The following is a 20374-nucleotide window of genomic DNA, read 5'->3' as shown; positions in this document are numbered from 1 at the left end:
GCAGTTGGTGCATTATGCCGGACCATTTCTTTTATGAAGTTCTTCAACGGTAATTCTACGATGGAGCAAATATTTTAAATTGTATATTGGATGTGTTTCATTCTTTTTAATTGGAGTATAGTTTGACAACAATTCGATATTAAACATTGGTTGTGGTACTTTATTTCTATTAAAAATATTAACCACATTGTAAATTTTAAAGCCGCATTCTTCAAGAGCTACTGAACAGTGATTGTTACTTTTCGAACTGCTATTGCTACAGTGATCGAATTAGAATCACTGAACTGCTATTGCTACAGTGATCGAATTAGAATTACTGAACTCCTATATGTACTGTGATCGAACAAAAGCACTGAACTTCTGCAAAGCTACTGTGACCGAACTCAAATTACTGAACTGCAATTGCGATTGTAAATCACTGATATTTACAAAAATTTATCGCAGTTGCTATATGCGATTTTTCAATCACAGTGAAAAAATCACCGGTAGCGAAGTATCGCTCATCACTAGATTCTACCGAGGACTCTATGCCTTTTATGGCTACCACGACTGTGGTGGTACCCATCGCATCGTCGTCCGATCCATTGCTTAATAAGGCAAATCTGTTGACGTTTGAAGTTCCAGGCTTGTTTCAATTAGGGGTGGCGAATTAAATTTTTTTTGAATTGACCGCTGACTTTATAGGACTTAATTTCCTTTTTATATTAATGTAGCGGTCAATGCCAATCTGAACAGATGGCCCTTCTCGTTTTGGGACATGCTTACTTTGGTTTGAGTTTTCCTTCGATATCTCGTTTGTTGGTACCTGCTAGTGTTTACTGGTTTGTTGTTGTACATTTTCTATTTTGTTCGGCTTCTGTTGATTCCTTCTGTTGTTCCGCTGATCGCTTCGATGACTCATCCTTCTCACCGTTGTAATATTTATTTGTTGTAGCAGATTTTGCAGGGTCAACAAAGCTGAAGTAGGCATTCATGGAAAGTTTACAGAAGCTGGGGGGTAACCACGTTAATCCTTGGAGAAACAGTTTGTATCTATTGAGCCTTTCCTTGACAAAATTATCTTTTTAATGTGGTTTTTTTCGAATGATTTCGCGAAAATGTTTTGTGGTTCAATCGATTCGCACCATGACGTCTTTGGAACATATTTTATGCGTTTATCAAGTGAAAATGCGTTTTAATGTAAATATTTTGGATATGAAACAAAATGTAGTGATAAATAAGTTTATGACCTACATAATACGACACTAGAGTTTTGATCCGTTAATTAATTAATTTCTCAATTTAGTTCTTTTATTATTATTTTGTTTCGTATATATATTCATCATTTAAACAATTATTGTATTACAGTTTGCAGAGTAAAAAATGTCATAGGACCTCAAACACGGCCAAATTATTTAGATACTCTGGATAAACTTATGGTGGATGTATCACCAATGAAGTGTTTCCATAAAGACAGCTATAACTCAAAAATTTCAGTTATTGGTAAAAGAAAAAGAATGGAATCTATTGAAGCACATTTGTTTCATTCAACAAATTGTCACTTACCTATGAATTTGCGACTGAAGAAGGCTGAAGATCGGATATTACGCTTGGAATCATTATCACCGGAGTATTGGCATTTTATAGTAAGTACTATAAACTAAAATACATGTTACTTATACCTAGTCATCTTAAATTTAGCGAAAAAATAGTAGACTGCTATTGACCTATTAATAGGAAACATTTTCCGCACACCAAGCGTATACAAAAATTTACTTCATGCATTGCTATCGAATATAAATCAGAAACGACAAAGTAGCCGGCAATACGGTTCATCAGTGATGTCGAGTACTAAGAACTGATATATGGGTGGGTAATCCCGCATTGTCTTGAAGATGATTTCCTGATAGCTGGTTGTGGTGATCCGGTGGTTAATTGTCCGTCCGCTGATTTTCACTTCTTTCACTTCCTTTTCTTGTGGTATTCTTATAAGAATAAGAATTTTACTTGTTTGTAAAGTTGGTGACTTTTGCATTGTCCTCTTATTCGTCTTTCGACCAGTTTATGGGACAATGCAGGGATGTGTTCATTTGGTACACGGCCGTCTTGCAGGGTCTGCGAAAAAAGCTATTAATGGAATGTTTTAAAATTGAGTTGATGTAATAGCGGAATTGGGTTTTTGTATACTTAGAGTTAGATCGCACAAGCACCGGTGAGGGTCCAACCGAGTGCAGTGTTTTGTGCGATCACAGTGCCGTTGTCGGGATTGAATAATCCGGGTTTCATAATTTTAGAATACGTATCTGCGCCTAGTTCCAATAGGATTTTGCCGTCTTTAAAAAACATTGGGTCAGCTAGGACTAAGTGGTCGAATTTCTTGATGATTTCGTCACTTATGTCACGATTATAGGGTCGGGTCGGTAACTTGTAAATTGTCACTGGGAGTTCAAGCTCGTCGTAACCAAATGTTGAATATCCCTCGTAACGAAAATGTAGTAATTACAGACCAGAGTTCGAAACCTGGTAATTCTAAGGATATCTTTGTCCAGGGAAGCTATGCAAATGTGGTAAAAGGCAACGCTGTGCAAATGCAACAACCGCAAAATCCACCAAGTGGAGGTATTGAAAATATGATTCTAAATCTGACTCAATGTATGACACAATTCATGTCTACGATGCAAAACATGATCCAAGATTTGATCAAATCTCAAAATCAAATGTTACAAACTTTATTATCTAAAAAATGAGTATACTAAATATTTGTATATGGAATGCCAACGGTGTAAACCAACACAAACTGGAGTTAATACGATTTCTGACTGAAAAAAACATAGATGTTATGCTGATATCAGAAACTCATTTAACAAATAAAAACAATTTCTTTATAGCGGGATATAGACTTCATGTTACAAATCATCCAGATGGAAAGGCGCACGGTGGAACAGCAGTATTGGTTAGAAATCGGCTAAACCACCATGCTTTAGAACCACATGCTACAGCGCAGCTACAAGCTACAACAATATCATTGAAAAATCGAGGCTCTGACCTCAATCTGACGGCTATATACTGTCCACCTCGTTTTAAAATTACAGACTGCGAATTTAAAGATTTTTTTGGAACGCTAGGTCCAAGATTTCTAGCTGGTGGTGATTATAATGCAAAACACATGTACTGGGGCTCACGTCTTATTAATCCGAAAGGACGACAGCTGTACTACACTATTATAAATAAGCACAATAACCTTGATATAATATCTCCTGGTAAGCCGACATACTGGCCCAGTGATAGAAACAAAATACCAGACTTAATAGATTTTGCTGTAGTCAAAAATATAGATAGATCGCTAATAACAGCAGATACATGTACAGACTTATCTTCAGATCATTCTCCTGTACTAATAAAGTTATTCGAACAGCCCATGATAGTTGAGCCAAAAGTATCTCTAACATCTTTTAAAACTAACTGGTTGAAATATAGAAAATATATCAGTAGCCACATTAATATCGATTTAAAAATAAGTACAGGAAGAGACATTGATGAAAGCGTAATGGAATTCAATGATGTAATAACAAATGCAGCTGTCTTGGCAACACCTAAAAGAAAAGTTAAGGTTTTTAGAAACATGACTAATAATGAAATAGAAAAGCTTGTAAATGAGAAAAGGCAAGCGAGACGTGAATGGCAGTTAAGTCGTTCCCCTTCAACTCTGCGTCAACTGAAATCGGCTGCACGTAAGTTAAAAAAAGCACTTAAACGCGATGAAGAATACAATACTGAAAATTATATAAAGCACCTGTGTCCAAATTCTAGCAAGAAAAACTCCCTTTGGAAAGCCCAAAAGTATTTTAAGCCTCCAGTAGATTCCAAGATGCCTATAAGACAGTCGAATGGTAATTGGGCGCGCAGTAATGAGGAAAAGGCAAATTGCTTTGCAAATCACCTTGAAAAGGTATTTCAACCCAATGTACCAAAAAACAACTTTAAGTTGCCAACTTTGCCCAATATTGCAAACGAGTCAAGCGTGTCTATTAGGACGTCTACTTATGAAATTATCAAGATCCTAAAAGAGCTAAATCCGAAAAAGTCTTCAGGACACGATAATATTACTCCAAAAATGTTAATTGAGTTGCCAAATATTGCTATATCAGTGCTCTCTTTGCTCTTTAATGCAATTCTTGGTTTCGGGTACTATCCAATTTCGTGGAAAAAGTCGCAGATCATCATGATAGATAAACCTGGAAAAGACTTAACACAACCATCTTCCTACAGACCAATAAGTCTCTTACCATGTCTTTCCAAAATATTCGAAAAAGTTTTACTATCAAAAATGTCTCCTTTCCTCCACGAAAATAATATAATACCAACCCATCAATTCGGGTTTCGTGCTAAACATGGCACAGTAGAGCAAGTGAATAGAATTACAAACGAAATCAGGAAAGCATTCGAGCACAGAGAGTACTGTTCAGCTATTTTTCTCGATGTAGCTCAGGCGTTCGATAAGGTCTGGCATGAAGGCCTTTTATGGAAAATCAACAACGTTTTACCTTACGAATTGCATAAAACATTGGAGTCATATTTAAGAAATAGGAAATTTACGGTTAAAGTAGCAGATTTTATATCAGAAGAACGAGCAATAAGGGCCGGTGTACCTCAGGGCAGTGTATCAGGCCCCACTCTGTACATAATATATACAGCAGACCTTCCAATAGCTAACAACGTATTGACATCCACTTTTGCGGATGACACAGCCATAGTAAGCCGAAACAAATGCCCCATTAGAGCATCAAGAGTATTAGAGGAGCACTTAACTTGTGTCGAAGAATGGCTAGCCAACTGGCGTATAAAAATTAATGAGCAAAAATGCAAGCATGTTACATTTTCTCTAAGGCCAGAAACATGTCGGACAATTAAAATAAACAATGTATTAGTACCCCAAGCGAATGAAGTAACTTATCTTGGGATTCACCTGGATCGAAGGCTTACGTGGCGGAAACATATAGCGAGTAAAGTAACTTGCATGAAGTTAAGAGCAGCAAATTTAAATTGGCTTCTAAACAAAAATTCTAAACTTAGCCTAGACAACAAAGTCCTGTTTACAATGCAATCATAAAACCGATTTGGATGTATGGTATTCAACTGTGGGGTACGACCTGTGCAACCAACATTGATATAATTCAGAGATTCCAATCTAAAATGCTTAGAACAATAACGGGTTCACCATGGTACATGCGTAATGAAAATATCCATAAGGATCTTGATATTCCTATGGTAAAGAAGGAAATAGAGGACAGCAGAAAGAAATATATTTCTAAACTTCGTGAACATCCAAACCCATTGGCAAACGCCTTGGTACATTCCAATCAAACTCGTTTAAAAAGAAGAGATCTACCTGCCTACTAAAGAGCAACGTTCTGCCAAAAAGCTCAAACACATTCTTGAGCTTACTTAGTTGTAAATAGATTTAAGATTTTAATACTTATTGTTAGGCTTTAAACAAAGCAGATTCAATAAATAAAGAAATATTGAAAAAAAAAAAAAAAAAAAAAAAAAAACTTGTTCGTTATAAGGCAGTTGATTTCCACTTGCCAGTCCGGATCAGTGAGTGATCCTACAACAATTTTGCATACACGGTGTGAGTCGAGATATGTTTTTGGTAGCCTCAACTTTTGTACCAGTTCTGATGCAATTATTGACAGTTTACGGGTCGGGTTGATTATGGTTCGGATTTTGTTCTATTTTCCATCGTGTTTGATTTTTATCATCGCCATTGGTATGAGGGTCGGCTTGGTCAGTAATGTCGGCTTGATCAGTAAATTGGGTCTGTTGTGTCTTTTATCGCTGTTTGTTGATTTGGTTGGTTCTTTGCAGAACAACCTGGGGTGACCGTGAAGGCTTGAATGGTGTTCCCCATTGCATGTGTTATCGTTTTTCGCTTGTACACCTTTGGGTCGGATGTGATCTGGCCAAGCAGTTAACACAGTTCCTGTACTTGGTAACTGCGTCAAACTTTTCGTTTACGTTCATTTTTATGAAATTGGAACATGTCACCAATTTATGATCTTTCTTGCATACTCCGCAAGCTACGTGTTTGTATGTGCGTTTTGTTGTGTGAGTTACAGTACTGTTTGTAGCTCAAAATCTTCTACTGGGTCATTTATCGATTTCCTAAATAAAATTCTTTGGAACGGGGTGCGTTTGCTGTCAACGAGTATTTGACGATAAATTTTTTGAATATCTGCATTCAATACGATTCGAAACATACTCCATTTTACCACTAGGATTACCAAGTCTGCCTGCAGAATAGGTCCAGTGTGTAATACATCATTGAGGCTGTTTCTGTTTGAGGTGGGACATGATGCGTTAAATACCACTCGCAGTCATTAAGCGAACGGGTTTGATGACTGCGTGATGTGGTAGATAGTATCCTTTCGTATTCTCCGCTGGGTTATATTCTATTTTGGTCATATGACCGAGTTCCAGATACTCGCTGATGGCTTTGTCGTATTCCGTTTTTATTTCGGGTTTCCTAGAGAGTGATTTCTCATTTAGAAGAAATTGAGCTAGTGCTATGTGTCTTGAGTTACCCAATTCGATGTTTTCGGATTTTTTAAAGGGTAGAGTCACTACATATCGCCCTGTTGAGTATTTGCGGGTGGTTTTTTCAAAATTCTGCTCACACAAGATGTCCGAAGTTGAGGGTAAAGGTTTTCTCGGAACTTCTTCTATTTCCCAAAATTTTGTTAGCAGCGTATCTGGGGTAATTTTTATTGAAAAACGACATTATCGAGGGTAAAATAGGTTTCTTGGGTGTGGGTCCGGACAGAATCCAACCGAATTCTGTTCCTTGGGCTAGTAGTGTCCCGAAAACATTTCTTTCTACCCCACTGAGTACTATTTGTGGGTACACGTCACTTCCAATAAGGCTGTCAACTGGTCTGGGTTTATAAAAGTATAGGTCCGCTAAACTGAAACCGAGTTTCTTATTGACAATTGTTGGGTCGATTGGGTGGTTGAGTAAATTATCCGTTAGAGTTTTTAAGATAAAGGCGTGGGTTGTTATCTTAAACTCTTTGTTTGTTGGAGATTGAAAGGTGAGTTCGCAAGTTTTGGTAACTTTTGCGGAGATTGTATTATTTAAACCTGTCACTTGCGCATTTCTTAAGATTGTTGGTATTTTCAATCTTAAGAATTTTTCCGAAATGAATGTGGCCTCTAACCCTGATTCTATAAGTGCTCTGGCTGAATATAATTGCCCTTTGTTAAAAACTTGCACTATAGCAGTACCTAACAAAATCTGCTTCCTACATGAGTTGAGTGGGTCTTGGGTTCTTTTTTCGGTGGACTGTAATAGTGTTGTGTAGGCTTGCGGATTTGTATTGGGGAAATTTTGGGCATTCCAGAATGGAATGTTGTGTTCTACACAATTTACAACTCTCGATATCGACCGATCTTTTCGAGATGTTATTGTTTCTTATAGGGTTTTCGGATTGTGAAACATTTAAAGTTGACGTTTTTGACATGTTCGCATGAAAGGTTTTATATTTCCTGTCCTTTCCTTTTCTAGAGGTTCCACTTTTGGAATGGGTAACTGGAACGAGTTCAGTCAGATTTCCTACGGCATCCAGAGATTTTTATCGATGGGTAAGGAACGCGTCGAAAGCTTTCCATGATGGTTTTTCGGAGTTGTCTTCCAGGGTGTCTTCAAACTGATGCAGCAGGGTTTTGTGTAGCTTCAATCCACATAAGAATATAAGGATAGGGTCCCAACTGCTGGTGTCTATATATACATTATGAAGATTTGTGTTTGATCGCGCTTGCGCTTTCCTGGGTTGCTTGGGGAGGATTGAACAAAACGTTCAATTGCGCGTTAACCTGCACTCGTTTATTTTCATATTGTGATACGAGGTCCCTCCATGCCATCACGAAACCTTCATTAGTTAGTGGGGCGTTTTTAACAATCGCTCTACTTTGGTTTTTTGGATTAGGTGGAACAGTCTCTCAACGTTGCTTATTTTTTGATTATTGATATATATGACCGTAAAGATGTGGGTTAGGTGGAACAGTCTCTCAACGTTGCTTATTTTTTGATTATTGATATATATGACCGTAAACATGTCTCTGAATGAGGGCCATGTTACAAAATGGCCATGGAATATATCCGTGTCACATGGGGGTAGGTGTAATGAGGATCCAGTGTCCATCGATGAATTTCTACTGACGCTCGTTCCTTTATGACTGGATTTGGGGTCTTGAGATCTTCAATCGTTCGGTTGATTGATCCCAAACATTTGAGATATGACCTGCTGATCCAAACGGTTGTTAATTGGGTGGGTTCTTTTTCTATCTGGCACCGATCCGGCTCGAAGGACCAAATGTCGAGGTACTCGTCGTCGAGTTGCCGGTGTGCCAAATAAAATAAGATGTTTACTTTTAATATAAATTGATTTTAGTGTATTTAGTGTGTGGGGTATAAATTACATACAATTTGTTAGTATTATATTTATACAAAAGGGTGAGTGCGTTTATGTATATATATGTATATAATATATAGGTATGTTACAATTTAATCTTACTTTTATGTTAATATTTGATTAATGTTTATAACTAAGACCTGATATAAGGGTGAGCTTTCGAGTATAGAGGGTACAGTTCTGTTATATTTCTAGATGTAGTTCAGGCGTTCAATAAAGTGACGGTTTTTTATATAAGATTTAAAAAAGCTTATCTCTCGAAATGCATAAAACCTTTGAGTCTTATTTAAAAAATAGGAAGTTTACTGTCAAAGTAGGAGACTTCATATATGAAGAACGACCAATAAGGACTGTTGTCCCGTAGGGCAGTGGCGTAGGGCCAACTCTATACATAAGACTTTCCAACAGCTAGTAATGTTTCGACATCAACTTTTGCGGATGGCACAGCTTTAGTGAGCCGAAACAAATGCCCAATTATAGCATTAGAGGAGCATTTGATTTTTGTCGAAGAATGGCTTGCCAACTGGCGTATAAATGTGAATGAACAAAAGTGCAAGATTGTTACATTTAAATTTAATTTTTAAATAAAGCCGATTTGGATGTATGGCATTCAACCAATATCGATATAATTCATACATACGTAATGAAAATATCCATAAAGATCTTGGTATTGTCATGGTAAGGAAAGAAGTGGAGAACAGCAGAAACAAATATATATCCAAACTCCGAGATCACCCAAACCCATTGGCTAATGCTTTCGTACATTCTTGTAATCAACCACGTTTAAAAAGAAGAGATATGCCTACACACTAAAGAGTAACGTTCCACTTGGTTGAGCTTGTCTAGTTTTATTTATATTTAAGATTTTATAATTTATGCTAGGCTTCAAAGAGCAGATTCAATAAATAAAGAAATATAGTTTTATTAATATAACATACAATTTGTCCGATATATTCGGCATAAAGTTCAATAGAATAACGAAAATTATCATATATAGTATATGAGGGCTGAGATAATTCCTGAACCGATTTCACTAATTTTCATCACTAACATACATTATATCCAAGATTATAGATCATTATATTTGGCTAAGATATTTTACATATTAACCAATTTACAATGTAGAAAGCCCATCGTATTATTTAAAACCTTTAATTAGGTATATGGGAGCTCGGTGAAGTTATGACTCGAGTTTAACCATTTTTGGTATAGAGACACACTATTAGAAGAAAAGGATTCATTCTGAATTAAATTAAGATATCTGAGAGAAATACCGATATTTTCGGTGAAAAATTACACTAAGGCACAGAGTTCTTCATATTCGATATCCGGGGCATTGAAAAGTTATAGTCCGATTTCGACAATTTTTTCCCAAGTGATGCCACAGATCATATACAGTACTTGTGTAAAGTTTTAGTTGGTTCCTAATGTAAGTATTATAAAGTGAACGAATCAGATGGAATTCAAAATTGTTTTTTTTTTCTTTCAATATACATTTATTTACTGAATCTGCTCTTTAAAGCCTAACAATAAGTTATAAAATCTTAAAACTAACTAAAAACTAGACAAGCTCAACCAGGTGATGGAGTTGTTTTGGTGAAACGTTGCTCTTTAGTGTGCTGGCATATCTCTTCTTTTTAGACGTGATTGATTACAGGATTGTATTAAAGCATTAGCCAATGGGTTTGGGTGATCACGGAGTTTAGATATATATTTCAATCTGCTGTCCTCTACTTCTTTCTTCACCATTGGGATACCAAGATCTTTATGGATATTTTCATTGCGCATGTACCATGGTGAGCACGTGATTGTTCTAAGCATTTTCCGCTGTCACAAGCGATCTATCTATATTTTTGATTACTGCGAAATCAATTAGATCTGGTATTTTGTTGCGATCACTGGGCCAATATGTCGGCTTGCCAGGAGATATTATATCAAGATTATTGTGCTTATTCATAATTGTGTTGTACAGCTGTCTTCCTTTAGGGTTAATTAGACGTGAGCCCCAGTACGTGTGTTTTGCATTGTAATCTCCACCTGCTAGGAATCTATGACCTAGCTTTCCAAAAAAGTCTTTAAATTCACCATCTGTAATTTTAAAACGAGGTGGACAGTATATAGCAGTTAGGTTTAAATCACAACCCCGATTTTTTAATGATATTGTTGTAGCTTGTAACTGGGCTGTTGCATGATATTCTAGAGCAGGCCCGTCCAACATAATTTTGTGAAGGGCCAGGTTTAACATTTTCATAACCGTAGCGGGCCAAAAAAAGAAATAAAATGACCTTCAGTTTTGGTATATTTATTTATTTATAAAAAGCAACATCACATAAATCTTAATATATTATCATTAATGTAACTATGGCCTTAGCATATAAAGATATTCTTATTCTTAAAATCTAATTAATGAGATGTCTGACATTTTTTCTGTTTGCACAGCGCATCTATGTCAGCTGGAGTTTTAGAAGTGGCTATGCGAAAAATGCATTTAAGATGGCTATCTAACAAAGATGATCTGGTTTTTGATTTGTTAAATTTCATGCGAGAAAACAGCTGCTCGCAAACATATGTACTACCAAATAAAGAAATTTGTTGAATAGCCAGCTTAGTAAGGTTTGGGTATTTACTGGGTGTAATATACTTTTTATAAAATTCAGTTAAGTTTGGAAGACAATTATTATATGCTATTTTTAGATGAGAGCTGATTTGCAATTCTATTAACTCCAGCTATAAATTCAGCGCAGCGTCTTCAATTTCAATATCAAATGGATTTTGAAACACTTTCATGCAGGGAGGTTGTGATTTAAAGTCTGCGAATCTGTCGTCAAACTCGTTCCTTAATCTTTGTAACATCAACACGTACTTGTCAAAATCCAAGGTATCTTGCTTTCTTGTAGATAAGGTCTCCCAATGAATCAACTGCTTTTGTTCCAGCTGCTTTTCCAACAACAAAAGCTTTTTTGTGAAAGCTAGAACGTGTTCGTATAACTGAGTGCATAGTTGGTCTTTCCCTTGCAGTTTCAAGTTAAGATCAGAAAGATATTTAGTTATATCAACCAGGAAAGCCAGATCAGCCAACCACTGCTCATCAGTAAGGAAAGTAATTTCTTGGGCTTTGTTGTCCAGAAAAATCTTTAAGTCGTCCAGCAGGGAATAGAATCGTTTTAGTGTAGCTGCTCTGCTGAGCCAGCGAACGCGACTGAAGTATACAATGTCTTCGTAATCTGAACCGACATCAGCCAGAAAAGCCTGGAACTGTCTGTGGTTAAGCCCTCTTGCGCGTATAAAATTAACTGTCTGTACTACTTTATCCATCACATGTTTCAGGTCTAGAACTTTTGCACATAGCTGTTCTTGGTGACTAATACAATGATGCTGTATGATTGTATGTGTGATGCTATTACGCATCAAAACCACAAAGCCGTTTCTCTTCCCTGTCATTGCAGGCGCACCATCTGTTGTTAAGCCGTAAAGATTTTCTGTTTGAAGTTCATATTTTTCTATACAACTTTTAACTTCTTCGTAGATGTCTTGTCCAGTGGTTGTATCTTTCATTGAACGCAAATCTAACAATTCCTCGATAACGGTATAGTCTTCAGATACTCCTCTCACGAAAACTGCCAATTGGGCTGTATCTGACATATCAGTACTTTCGTCGAGCGCTAAACTATAGAAAACACATTTCTGCAATTGCGTTTTTAAAGACGACTCAATATCGTTGGCCATGAAATCAATTCTTCTTGCTATGGTTTGATGTGACAAACTTATATTTTTTATTATTTTTTTCTGCTCCGGACAGGCTACTGAAGCGAATATTTCCAAGCATTCCTTGACAAACTCTCCGTCTGATAGAGGTTTGCTTCGTTTGGCGATGACTTCTGCTATCATGAAACTAATTTTTGTAACAGTTTCGGAATTTTCTTTCGGTATTTTGAACATCGCTTGTTGACCGGTCATATTTTTTTTTAACGTATTTACACAATCAATTCGAATTTGACCTTTGTACTTATCATATCAGAAGCGTGTTTTGTAGAATAATGGCGCTTTATTTTGTATTCCTTGCAAACTGATATTTTTTCGTGACATATGAGGCACAGTATAGTTTCATTTTGTTTTATGACAAAAAAGGCTTCCGTCCAACTATTTTCAAACATTCGACGTTCTGCATCAACTTTACGTCTCTTTTCTGATGATGACATATTGATCTGAAAAATTTTAATTGTAGCGCAACTCATAAATTATAACTAAAGAAAAACATCATAACTAAAATAATTACATTTTTGGAGAATTGCATTATCTGCTTACCGTTTTAATATTTCAATGCAATAATTCACGTAATAATATATGTAGTGCCAAAGGCTAGAAAAACAGAGGTTTCTTTATTAAAAACACAACTAATTCACAAACTGATTTAACGCAAAACACTAATCAAATTCACTTTCTTCCTCGCTTATGTATCGCTTGAATCGCTCCGATCGTTGTCTTAAAACTGTCAAAACAAGTTGAATCCGATTTATTGAGAGCCGTTTTTTTCTACATGATGTAAGCACACATTCATCGTGTACATACACAATCACACGCACACGTAGGCAAATAAGAGACAGATGACTTTTGAAATCATTACTAATTACTTATTTTTCAAACAATTTGTATGTAATTAATATTATGTATATTAATTTGTACAAAAACAAATGCAAAGGCTTTCCAAAAATGAATTTTTTTTGTGGTGCGAGAACAAAAACAATTTGTTTTTTATCGCTCCCAAATTATCATTTTTTTTGCATAGGATTTTCTATTACTTCTTGGTTAACGGATCATAAGAAAAAATGATGAATGTTGTTGCTATTTTTTCCACAAAATTTGCTGGAGCGAGAATGTGAAAAAAACAAATACACAGGTTTTCCCATTAGCTCGTGCTGATGTTTGTGACGAAAATATTTCTCATGAATTTGTTGTTGCGCTATTGGAATCAGTTCGTGCCATATGGCACGCTTCTTTTGTTTTGTTTTCTTTTTGTACATGTACGCGTTTTGCTTGATATACTCATGAGATTTAAACCAATTTGTAGGCACTTGCAAAAGACAGTACTTTATAGGTACTCTTTTTTATCAACTACTTATTTTATTTACTACAGGGAGCACTGTTTTACTTGCAATAGAGTAAGTTTTTTAATTGACTCACACACATGTAAACATATAGAAGCAAACCTATACAACTGGGATGCCCAAAGACTCTAAGAGATGGCGGGCCGGATGAAGGGCCTATGCGGGCCGGATGGTGGCCCGGGGGCCGTATGTTGGACAGGTCTGTTCTAGAGCATAGTGGTTAAGCCGATTTCTAACCAATACTGCCGTTCCACCGTGCGCTTTTCCATCCGGGTGATTTGTAACATAGCGTCTAAATCCGGGTATATTGAAGTTATTTTTGTTTGTCAGATGAGTTTCTGATATTAGCATTACATCTATATTTTTTTCAGACAGAAATCTAATAATCTCTAGTTTATGTTGGTTAACACCGTTAGCATTCCATATACAGATATTTAGTACGCTCATTTTTTACTTAATAAAGTTTGCAGCATTTGGTTTTGCGATTTTATTAAATCTTGTATCATATTTTGCATAGTAGACATAAATTGCGTCATACATTGCGTAAGATTTATAATCATGGTTTCAATACCACCATTCGAGGGATTTTGCGGTGGTTGCATTTGTACATTGTTGCCTTTTACAACATTGGCATAGCTCCCTTGTACAGTATGATTTTTAATATTACTAGGTTTTGGAATATGGTATCTATAATGTCATTACGGGGAGTATGTAACATTTGGTTACGACGTGCTTGAATTCCCTGTGACAGCTTCAATTTTAAATCTTTATAAATAGGACAATCCCTGTAGTTGGCAGTGTGATTTCCTCCACAATTGCTGCATTTTTTATTTAAATTCTCTTTCTTAGTGGTGCATTTGGAGGTGGAATGTAAATCTCCACATATCACACAAACACTGCGTAGAGTGCAATAGGATTTGGTATGGCCATATTCTTGACAATTGGTGCATTGTACCGGACCATTTCTTTTGTGTGGTTCTTCAACGGTTACTCTACGGTGCAGCAAATATTTTAAATTGTATATTGGATGGCATTAGATTATTTGTTTACTTCTCACTAATAATTGTTATTATTTTTTTTGTTTTGCTTAGTTGTACACTGTTTATTATTATGATTATTTTATGTTTTGGTTATCCCGTTCGGCGTTATTGCCTAACACTTGCTTTAATGCACTTTTTTAGTTATTTGTTTATTTTGTTTTTTTTGTAATTCCGAAAGTTTTCACGGAGCGCATCAATAACACGTCCGTATAATTTGAAAGCCACGGCTTGAACAAATTGTTTTAAATGGGAAAGTTGACGTGGTTGTGAACCGATTTCACCCATTTTCCACACGTGTTATCAAAAAATTTTACATACCAAATTTAACTGCAATCAGTCGAGTAGTTTCTGAGATATGGTTTTTGGCCTATAAATGGGCGACGCCACGCCTATTTTCCTTTTTTTCATCTGAGTGCAGACCTCCTATAGTGATTATCAATATAACATCTGTTGGGGAAGTGGCCGTGGTTATTATCCAATTTCATGATTTGTAACGAGGTACCTAAGGGAAGTGACTGCAGAAAGTTTGGTTTATATAGTTCTATTGGTTTGCGAGATATATACAAAAAACTTATTTGGAGTGGGGCCACGCCCACTTCCCCTAAGGATCACACCCAAAATAGCTCCTGCCTAATGTGATCTTTTATACCAAATTTTACTTTTATAACTTTATTTATGACTTAGTTATGACACCTTATGTGTTTTCGGTTTTCGCCATTTTGTGGGCTCATAGCAACTTTTGTTGCGAAAGTATAAAAATATAACTTCAACAAGTAAGGAATAGCTAAGTTCGGGTGTAATCGAACATTTTATACTCTCGCAATTTATTGATGTAATTTTAAAAGATAACACAATTCGACCCATATATTCGGTATAAAGTTCAATAGAATGACGAAAATCATCATAAATAGTATATGGGGACTGAGATAATTCCTAAACCGATTTCACTCGTTTTCAACACCAAGATACAATGTATCGAAGACTATACGCTCCCTTAATTTAATATTACTTATAATTAGGTATATGGGATCTGGGGGAAGTTAAGACCCGATTTTTACCATTTCAGGTACAGAGACAAACTGTTATAAGAAAAAAATTCAGAGGGAATGAATTACATAAAAATATCTGAGGGATTTACCTATATTTTCGTTGAAAAATTACCCTTAGGCACTGAGTTCTTCATGTTCGATATCAGGGACCTTGAAAAGTCATGGTTCGATTTTGAAAATTTTTCCACAAGTGATGTCACAGCTCAAATACAGTATTTGTGTAATGTTTTATTCCGCTATCTTCATTTGTTCCTAATGTATATATGTATTATAAAGTGAACGAATCAAAATAATTCAAAATTGAGTTATATGGGAAGTAAACGTAGTTGTGAACCGATTTCGACCATATTCCACCCGCGTCATCAAGGTGTCAAGAAAGTGTTATATACCGAATTTCATTCTCTTGAGATATGGTTTGTGACCCATAAGTGGGCGACGCCACGCCCATATTCCATTTCGTAAAAAAATCTCAGTGCAGCTTCCTTCTGTCATTTCTTATGTAAAATTTGGTGTTTCTGACGTTTTTCCTTAGGGAGTTAACCCACTTTTAGTAATTTTCAACCTAACCTTTGTATGGGAGGTGGGCGTGGTTATTAACCGATTTCTTTCATTTTTGGACTGTATAAAGAAACGGCTAAAATAAACGACAGCAGAAAGTTTGGTTTATATAGCTTTATTGTTCTGCGAGTTATATACAAAAACCTATTTGGGGGCGGGGTCACGCCCACTTTTCCAAAAAAATTACATCCAAATGTGCCCCTCCCTAATGGGATCCTATGTTCCAAATTTAATTTTCATTACTTTATTTATGGCTTAGTTATGACGCTGTATAGGTTTTCGGTTTCAACCATTTTGTGGGTGTGGCAGTGGACCGATTTTGACCCAAAAGCAACCTCCTCAGGGTGCTAAGGAAAATGTGTTCCAAGTTTCATTAAGATATCTTAATTTTTACTCAAGTTATCGCTTGCATCCGGATTTCAAATCCACTCGTCATCCTGATCATTTATGTATTTATAACCCCATATCAAGAATGATAGAAGACAAGATTACGACAGGCGTTTACAGTTAGCTTTTTTGGGTTTTTAGTTCCTGTTGAGTGACAACTTTCACGACCCGAACACGCGAGCAAAACAAAATTGTACGGTGGTACAAAACAATAAAACCAAAACAAAGAGCTGAAGTCAAGGCTAGTGCTTAATTATTATTTAAAATTCTAAGTGAAAAATGTATTAACTTGAAAAGGAAGTCCGCAATGGCGGAATTAAACAATAATAGTACAAAAAAACGTCTATAAAGAATTTTTTTCACTTTTCCAACCAACAAAAAAGTTGGCAAAATGGCGAACTTTTTGTAACAAAACATATAATTTTAATTATAAATATGCATTATTATATTGGATCATTTTATAGATTACGATTTTAAGCATCACGTTCATTCTGATATTTTATCTGCACATTATTCAATTTGGTTCACTATGTTTCACATTTCCGTTTTCCATTTGACAATTCTTGTGTTGCCTATTCCCATTCGTGGGTCGTGAACGCTTCAGCCTGTCGTAATCTTGTCTTCTATCATTCTTGACCCCATATCTAACTCTTATATTTCTTGGTGACACAAACAACCGTTATGTGAACAAAACTATTATACTCTGTGCAACAGGTTGCGAGAGTATAAAAATTTCAAAAGACATGTTCAAATTGAAAAAAATAGTATAAGAACAAATAAGGAAGGGCTACGTTCGGGTGTAACATATATATTTACATATTTAATTTTATTAATATAACACACAATTTGACCACATATTCGTCATATATTTTATATGGTATAAATTCCATTGAAAGTTGGAAAGCCTAAGCAAGGTTATGACCCGATTTCGCTCATTTTTGGCACGGAGACATATTATTGGAAGAAAAATATTCCCTCTGAATTTCTTCAAAATATTATTTTCACAATATATTATACTATTTTCACAACATATCATTGGGAAGCTAGGAAGATATTATGAACCGAATTTCATTGAAATTGGTCGAGTAGTTTCGGAGATATGGTTTTTAACCCATAAGTAGGCGGAACAACGCCCATTTAAAATTTTGTATACCATTTTGAATGCAGCTCTTCTGTTCCATCTTTGTAATGAAAGGTTTAAGATTTATGGTGGTTTTTGTTACTGAAAGAAAGCATTTTTAGTAGTTTTCAACATAACCATTGTATGGGAGGTGGACGTGGTTATAGTCCGATTTCCTTCAGTTTTGGACTGTATAAAAAACAACTCCAGAAAGTTTCGTTGATCTAGCTTAAGTAGTTAACGAGATATGTACAAACAAAGTAGGAGGCGGGCTCACGCCCATTTCCCCAAAAATTTACATTTTATTGTGCGATCCTTTGTACGAAGTTTTACTTTCAAAGCTTTATTTATGGCTCTTTATGTGTTTTAGGTTTTCGCCATTTTGGGGGCGTGAAGAATTTAGCTGATATTCGTATTCCAACAAAGTTTAATTAAGTTTTTAAATATATAAGAATATAGCTATAGAAATTTACGTGATACGAATAACATGGATTTGCTTTTTAAGCACATTGCTTCTTTTACACACTTTGGTCGTTCTTTTTTTAACAAAGAATCTAATAAAGCAATTTATTAAACTGCAATTTACGGATTTACTCATTTTTATTGAAAAACATACCTGTAAGTGAGTATTCGAATTAACATAAAATTCGATGTAACGAACACGCCTGACAATTAATTTGTTCGTTATTTCGTAAAACTTACAGCCCTATTATGTGCACTTTACAAATTGAACAAATTTCTAATTTGCAAAAATTTGAAATTTATCAAACATTTCGTATTCTGTGTCTAAAATAAAAAGCTTTTTCTTTAGAAATCGTTAAGAAGTAAAATGCTCTTGACAGTGCTCTTTACAAATAAAATATCTCGTCGTGGATAGTTGTGAAAGTGAATTCGTTGTAATAAAGATATTTTACTTTTGTCGTTATTTTTATACAAAGAGGAAAAATATGAACATGTTGATGGATCGCGTTATTGAGCCGTTTTTATATTAAGAAGTTTATTATTTCCTTTTTTATATATGCTTAGGAAATTTTTGGCAAAAAAGAATAAAGTTTAGATTTCGTAGTCCCCAAGGAACTTTTGTGAAGCTAAACATTACAAACAACTAAATTGCATTCCAAATATTTTTAAATATATTATAAAGGACATATCGCTCATTTACATAGATAGTATCATAACTCAAAAAACACGATTTTTGAGTTGTGTATGCAAAATGTGCGCAATTTCATTGTCCATATTGATACAAATGAAATAAGAATGTGCCGTTATTAAACTTGTTATGTTGCATTGTTTTTTAACCACAACAACGGCACATTTAAGTTGTGCCAGAATTAGGCATGCTTTTTTCAGAAAGAAAGACATATTTTGTATTACAACACATATTGTCATAGTGTGAATTTGGTTTTCTTTTCAGAAAGAAAGACATATTTTGTGAAGGGAATAAAATTTCTCGTGTTGCTATTTTCAACAATAACGACACATTTAACGACGAAATTGATTTATATTTTTCACAAATAACGACATAATTCAAAATGGGTCACGTTTATGCCTACATGAAAGCTTCAGTACACTCTGTTTAGTCCACTTATGCTCGTCATTTTATGAAATATAATACATGTCACTAGTTTTTTCAATACACTTTCGACATTTTTCTATATTTGCTAAATAAGATTCAATTGAAAACTTTAAACCGCTCTCCTCAAAAATCGATTTTTTTGAGTTGTGACACTATTCATGTAAATATGTGTAAATGTATGTATATATCAGAGAACTGCAAAACTCACTTTTTCCTTGAATCAGCTCATACGCCAAAGTTTCTATTCATATCCAATCACCAATATTGATTGAGACAGACATGTAGTACATATTATAGTATGTTTCAGAAACCATAAGTGTATCACCGGTGTTTCGAATTTTGTTTGAAAGCAAATGGTGTTCCGTACTACAATACAGTTCTAGAAATCATTGAAATTTTGTGGTGTTGTGAAATGTACTACAATGGATCGCATTGAACACACCGAAAGCTTTAAGCATTATATGTTTTTTGACATTTTGACATAAAGAAAATAAATTTAAAAATAAATAAAGTATTAATTATAATGGGAAGTAACATATTAAGATTGATTGAAGTTATAACTAAGTCAGGATCAATTTTCCTGTTTGTTATTCATAATTATATTTTGCTTGAATTTATTTGTATCAGCTGATGCATTAAAACTTAGTAGAATACTACATACATGTGTGTCACTATGCTGGTACATGGTTTCTTGAGCTTTTATTGTCGTACACATTGTAGTACGGAAATCATATGTCTGTCTTAGGTATTATAGAATAATTCAATTCAATTCGAATATAATTGGACAGAAATCAGCTGTTTCTGTTTACATTAATTTGTTTCCCACACGTGTGAGGAAAAACTATGCGTCTGAAGCTTTTTATTTTATCAAAATCGTCACAGAATAATAAAAAAATTGAAAAAATTAAAAATATTTTATAAATTTGTCAAGTGCACAGAATATCAAGTAAGACATTTTTTGGTAATCTGTGACAATTTTGATAAAAGAAAAAGCTTCAGTACGCATAGCTTTTCCCCACACGTGTGAGAAAAAAATAATGTAAACAGAAACAGCTGATTTCTGTCCAATTATTTTCGAATAGAATTGAA

The 20374-nt window shown here is 35.0% G+C and overlaps 2 protein-coding genes across 3 annotated transcripts in view; one reads left to right on the top strand and one right to left on the bottom strand.

Moving 5' to 3' along the window:
- Nucleotides 1-20374, top strand: part of LOC105220033 (molybdopterin synthase catalytic subunit) — a 126681-nt gene that overhangs the window by 71908 nt on the left and 34399 nt on the right. Inside the window, exon 4 of one of the 2 annotated variants that reach the window (XM_054226133.1) lies at nucleotides 1348-1625. The exons of the other annotated variant lie outside the window; for it this stretch is intronic. Within the exon in view, the coding sequence (XP_054082108.1) occupies nucleotides 1348-1625 (278 nt within the window). The remainder of the gene's footprint in view (nucleotides 1-1347; nucleotides 1626-20374) is intronic. 2 annotated transcript variants of the gene reach the window in all.
- Nucleotides 10903-13170, bottom strand: LOC128920003 (general transcription factor II-I repeat domain-containing protein 2B-like). Its single transcript, XM_054226132.1, has 2 exons — nucleotides 12756-13170; nucleotides 10903-12655 (listed from the first exon to the last, which is right to left on the bottom strand). Exon 2 carries the CDS (start codon nucleotides 12405-12407, stop codon nucleotides 11178-11180), a length of 1230 nt encoding a protein of 409 aa, XP_054082107.1. The 5' UTR covers nucleotides 12408-12655; nucleotides 12756-13170; the 3' UTR covers nucleotides 10903-11177.

The sequence above is a fragment of the Zeugodacus cucurbitae genome, chromosome 2 (genome assembly GCF_028554725.1).
Source record: "Zeugodacus cucurbitae isolate PBARC_wt_2022May chromosome 2, idZeuCucr1.2, whole genome shotgun sequence".
NCBI classification, from domain to species: Eukaryota; Metazoa; Arthropoda; class Insecta; order Diptera; family Tephritidae; genus Zeugodacus; species Zeugodacus cucurbitae.
Note: the sequence above shows the minus strand (reverse complement) of the source record. Positions and strands in the feature narration are given on the sequence as shown.

Coding starts and splice junctions, on each gene's coding strand:
- LOC128920003 (XM_054226132.1), bottom strand. CDS start 12,407: ATGACCGGTCAACAAGCGATGTTCAAAATACCGAAAGAAAATTCCGAA.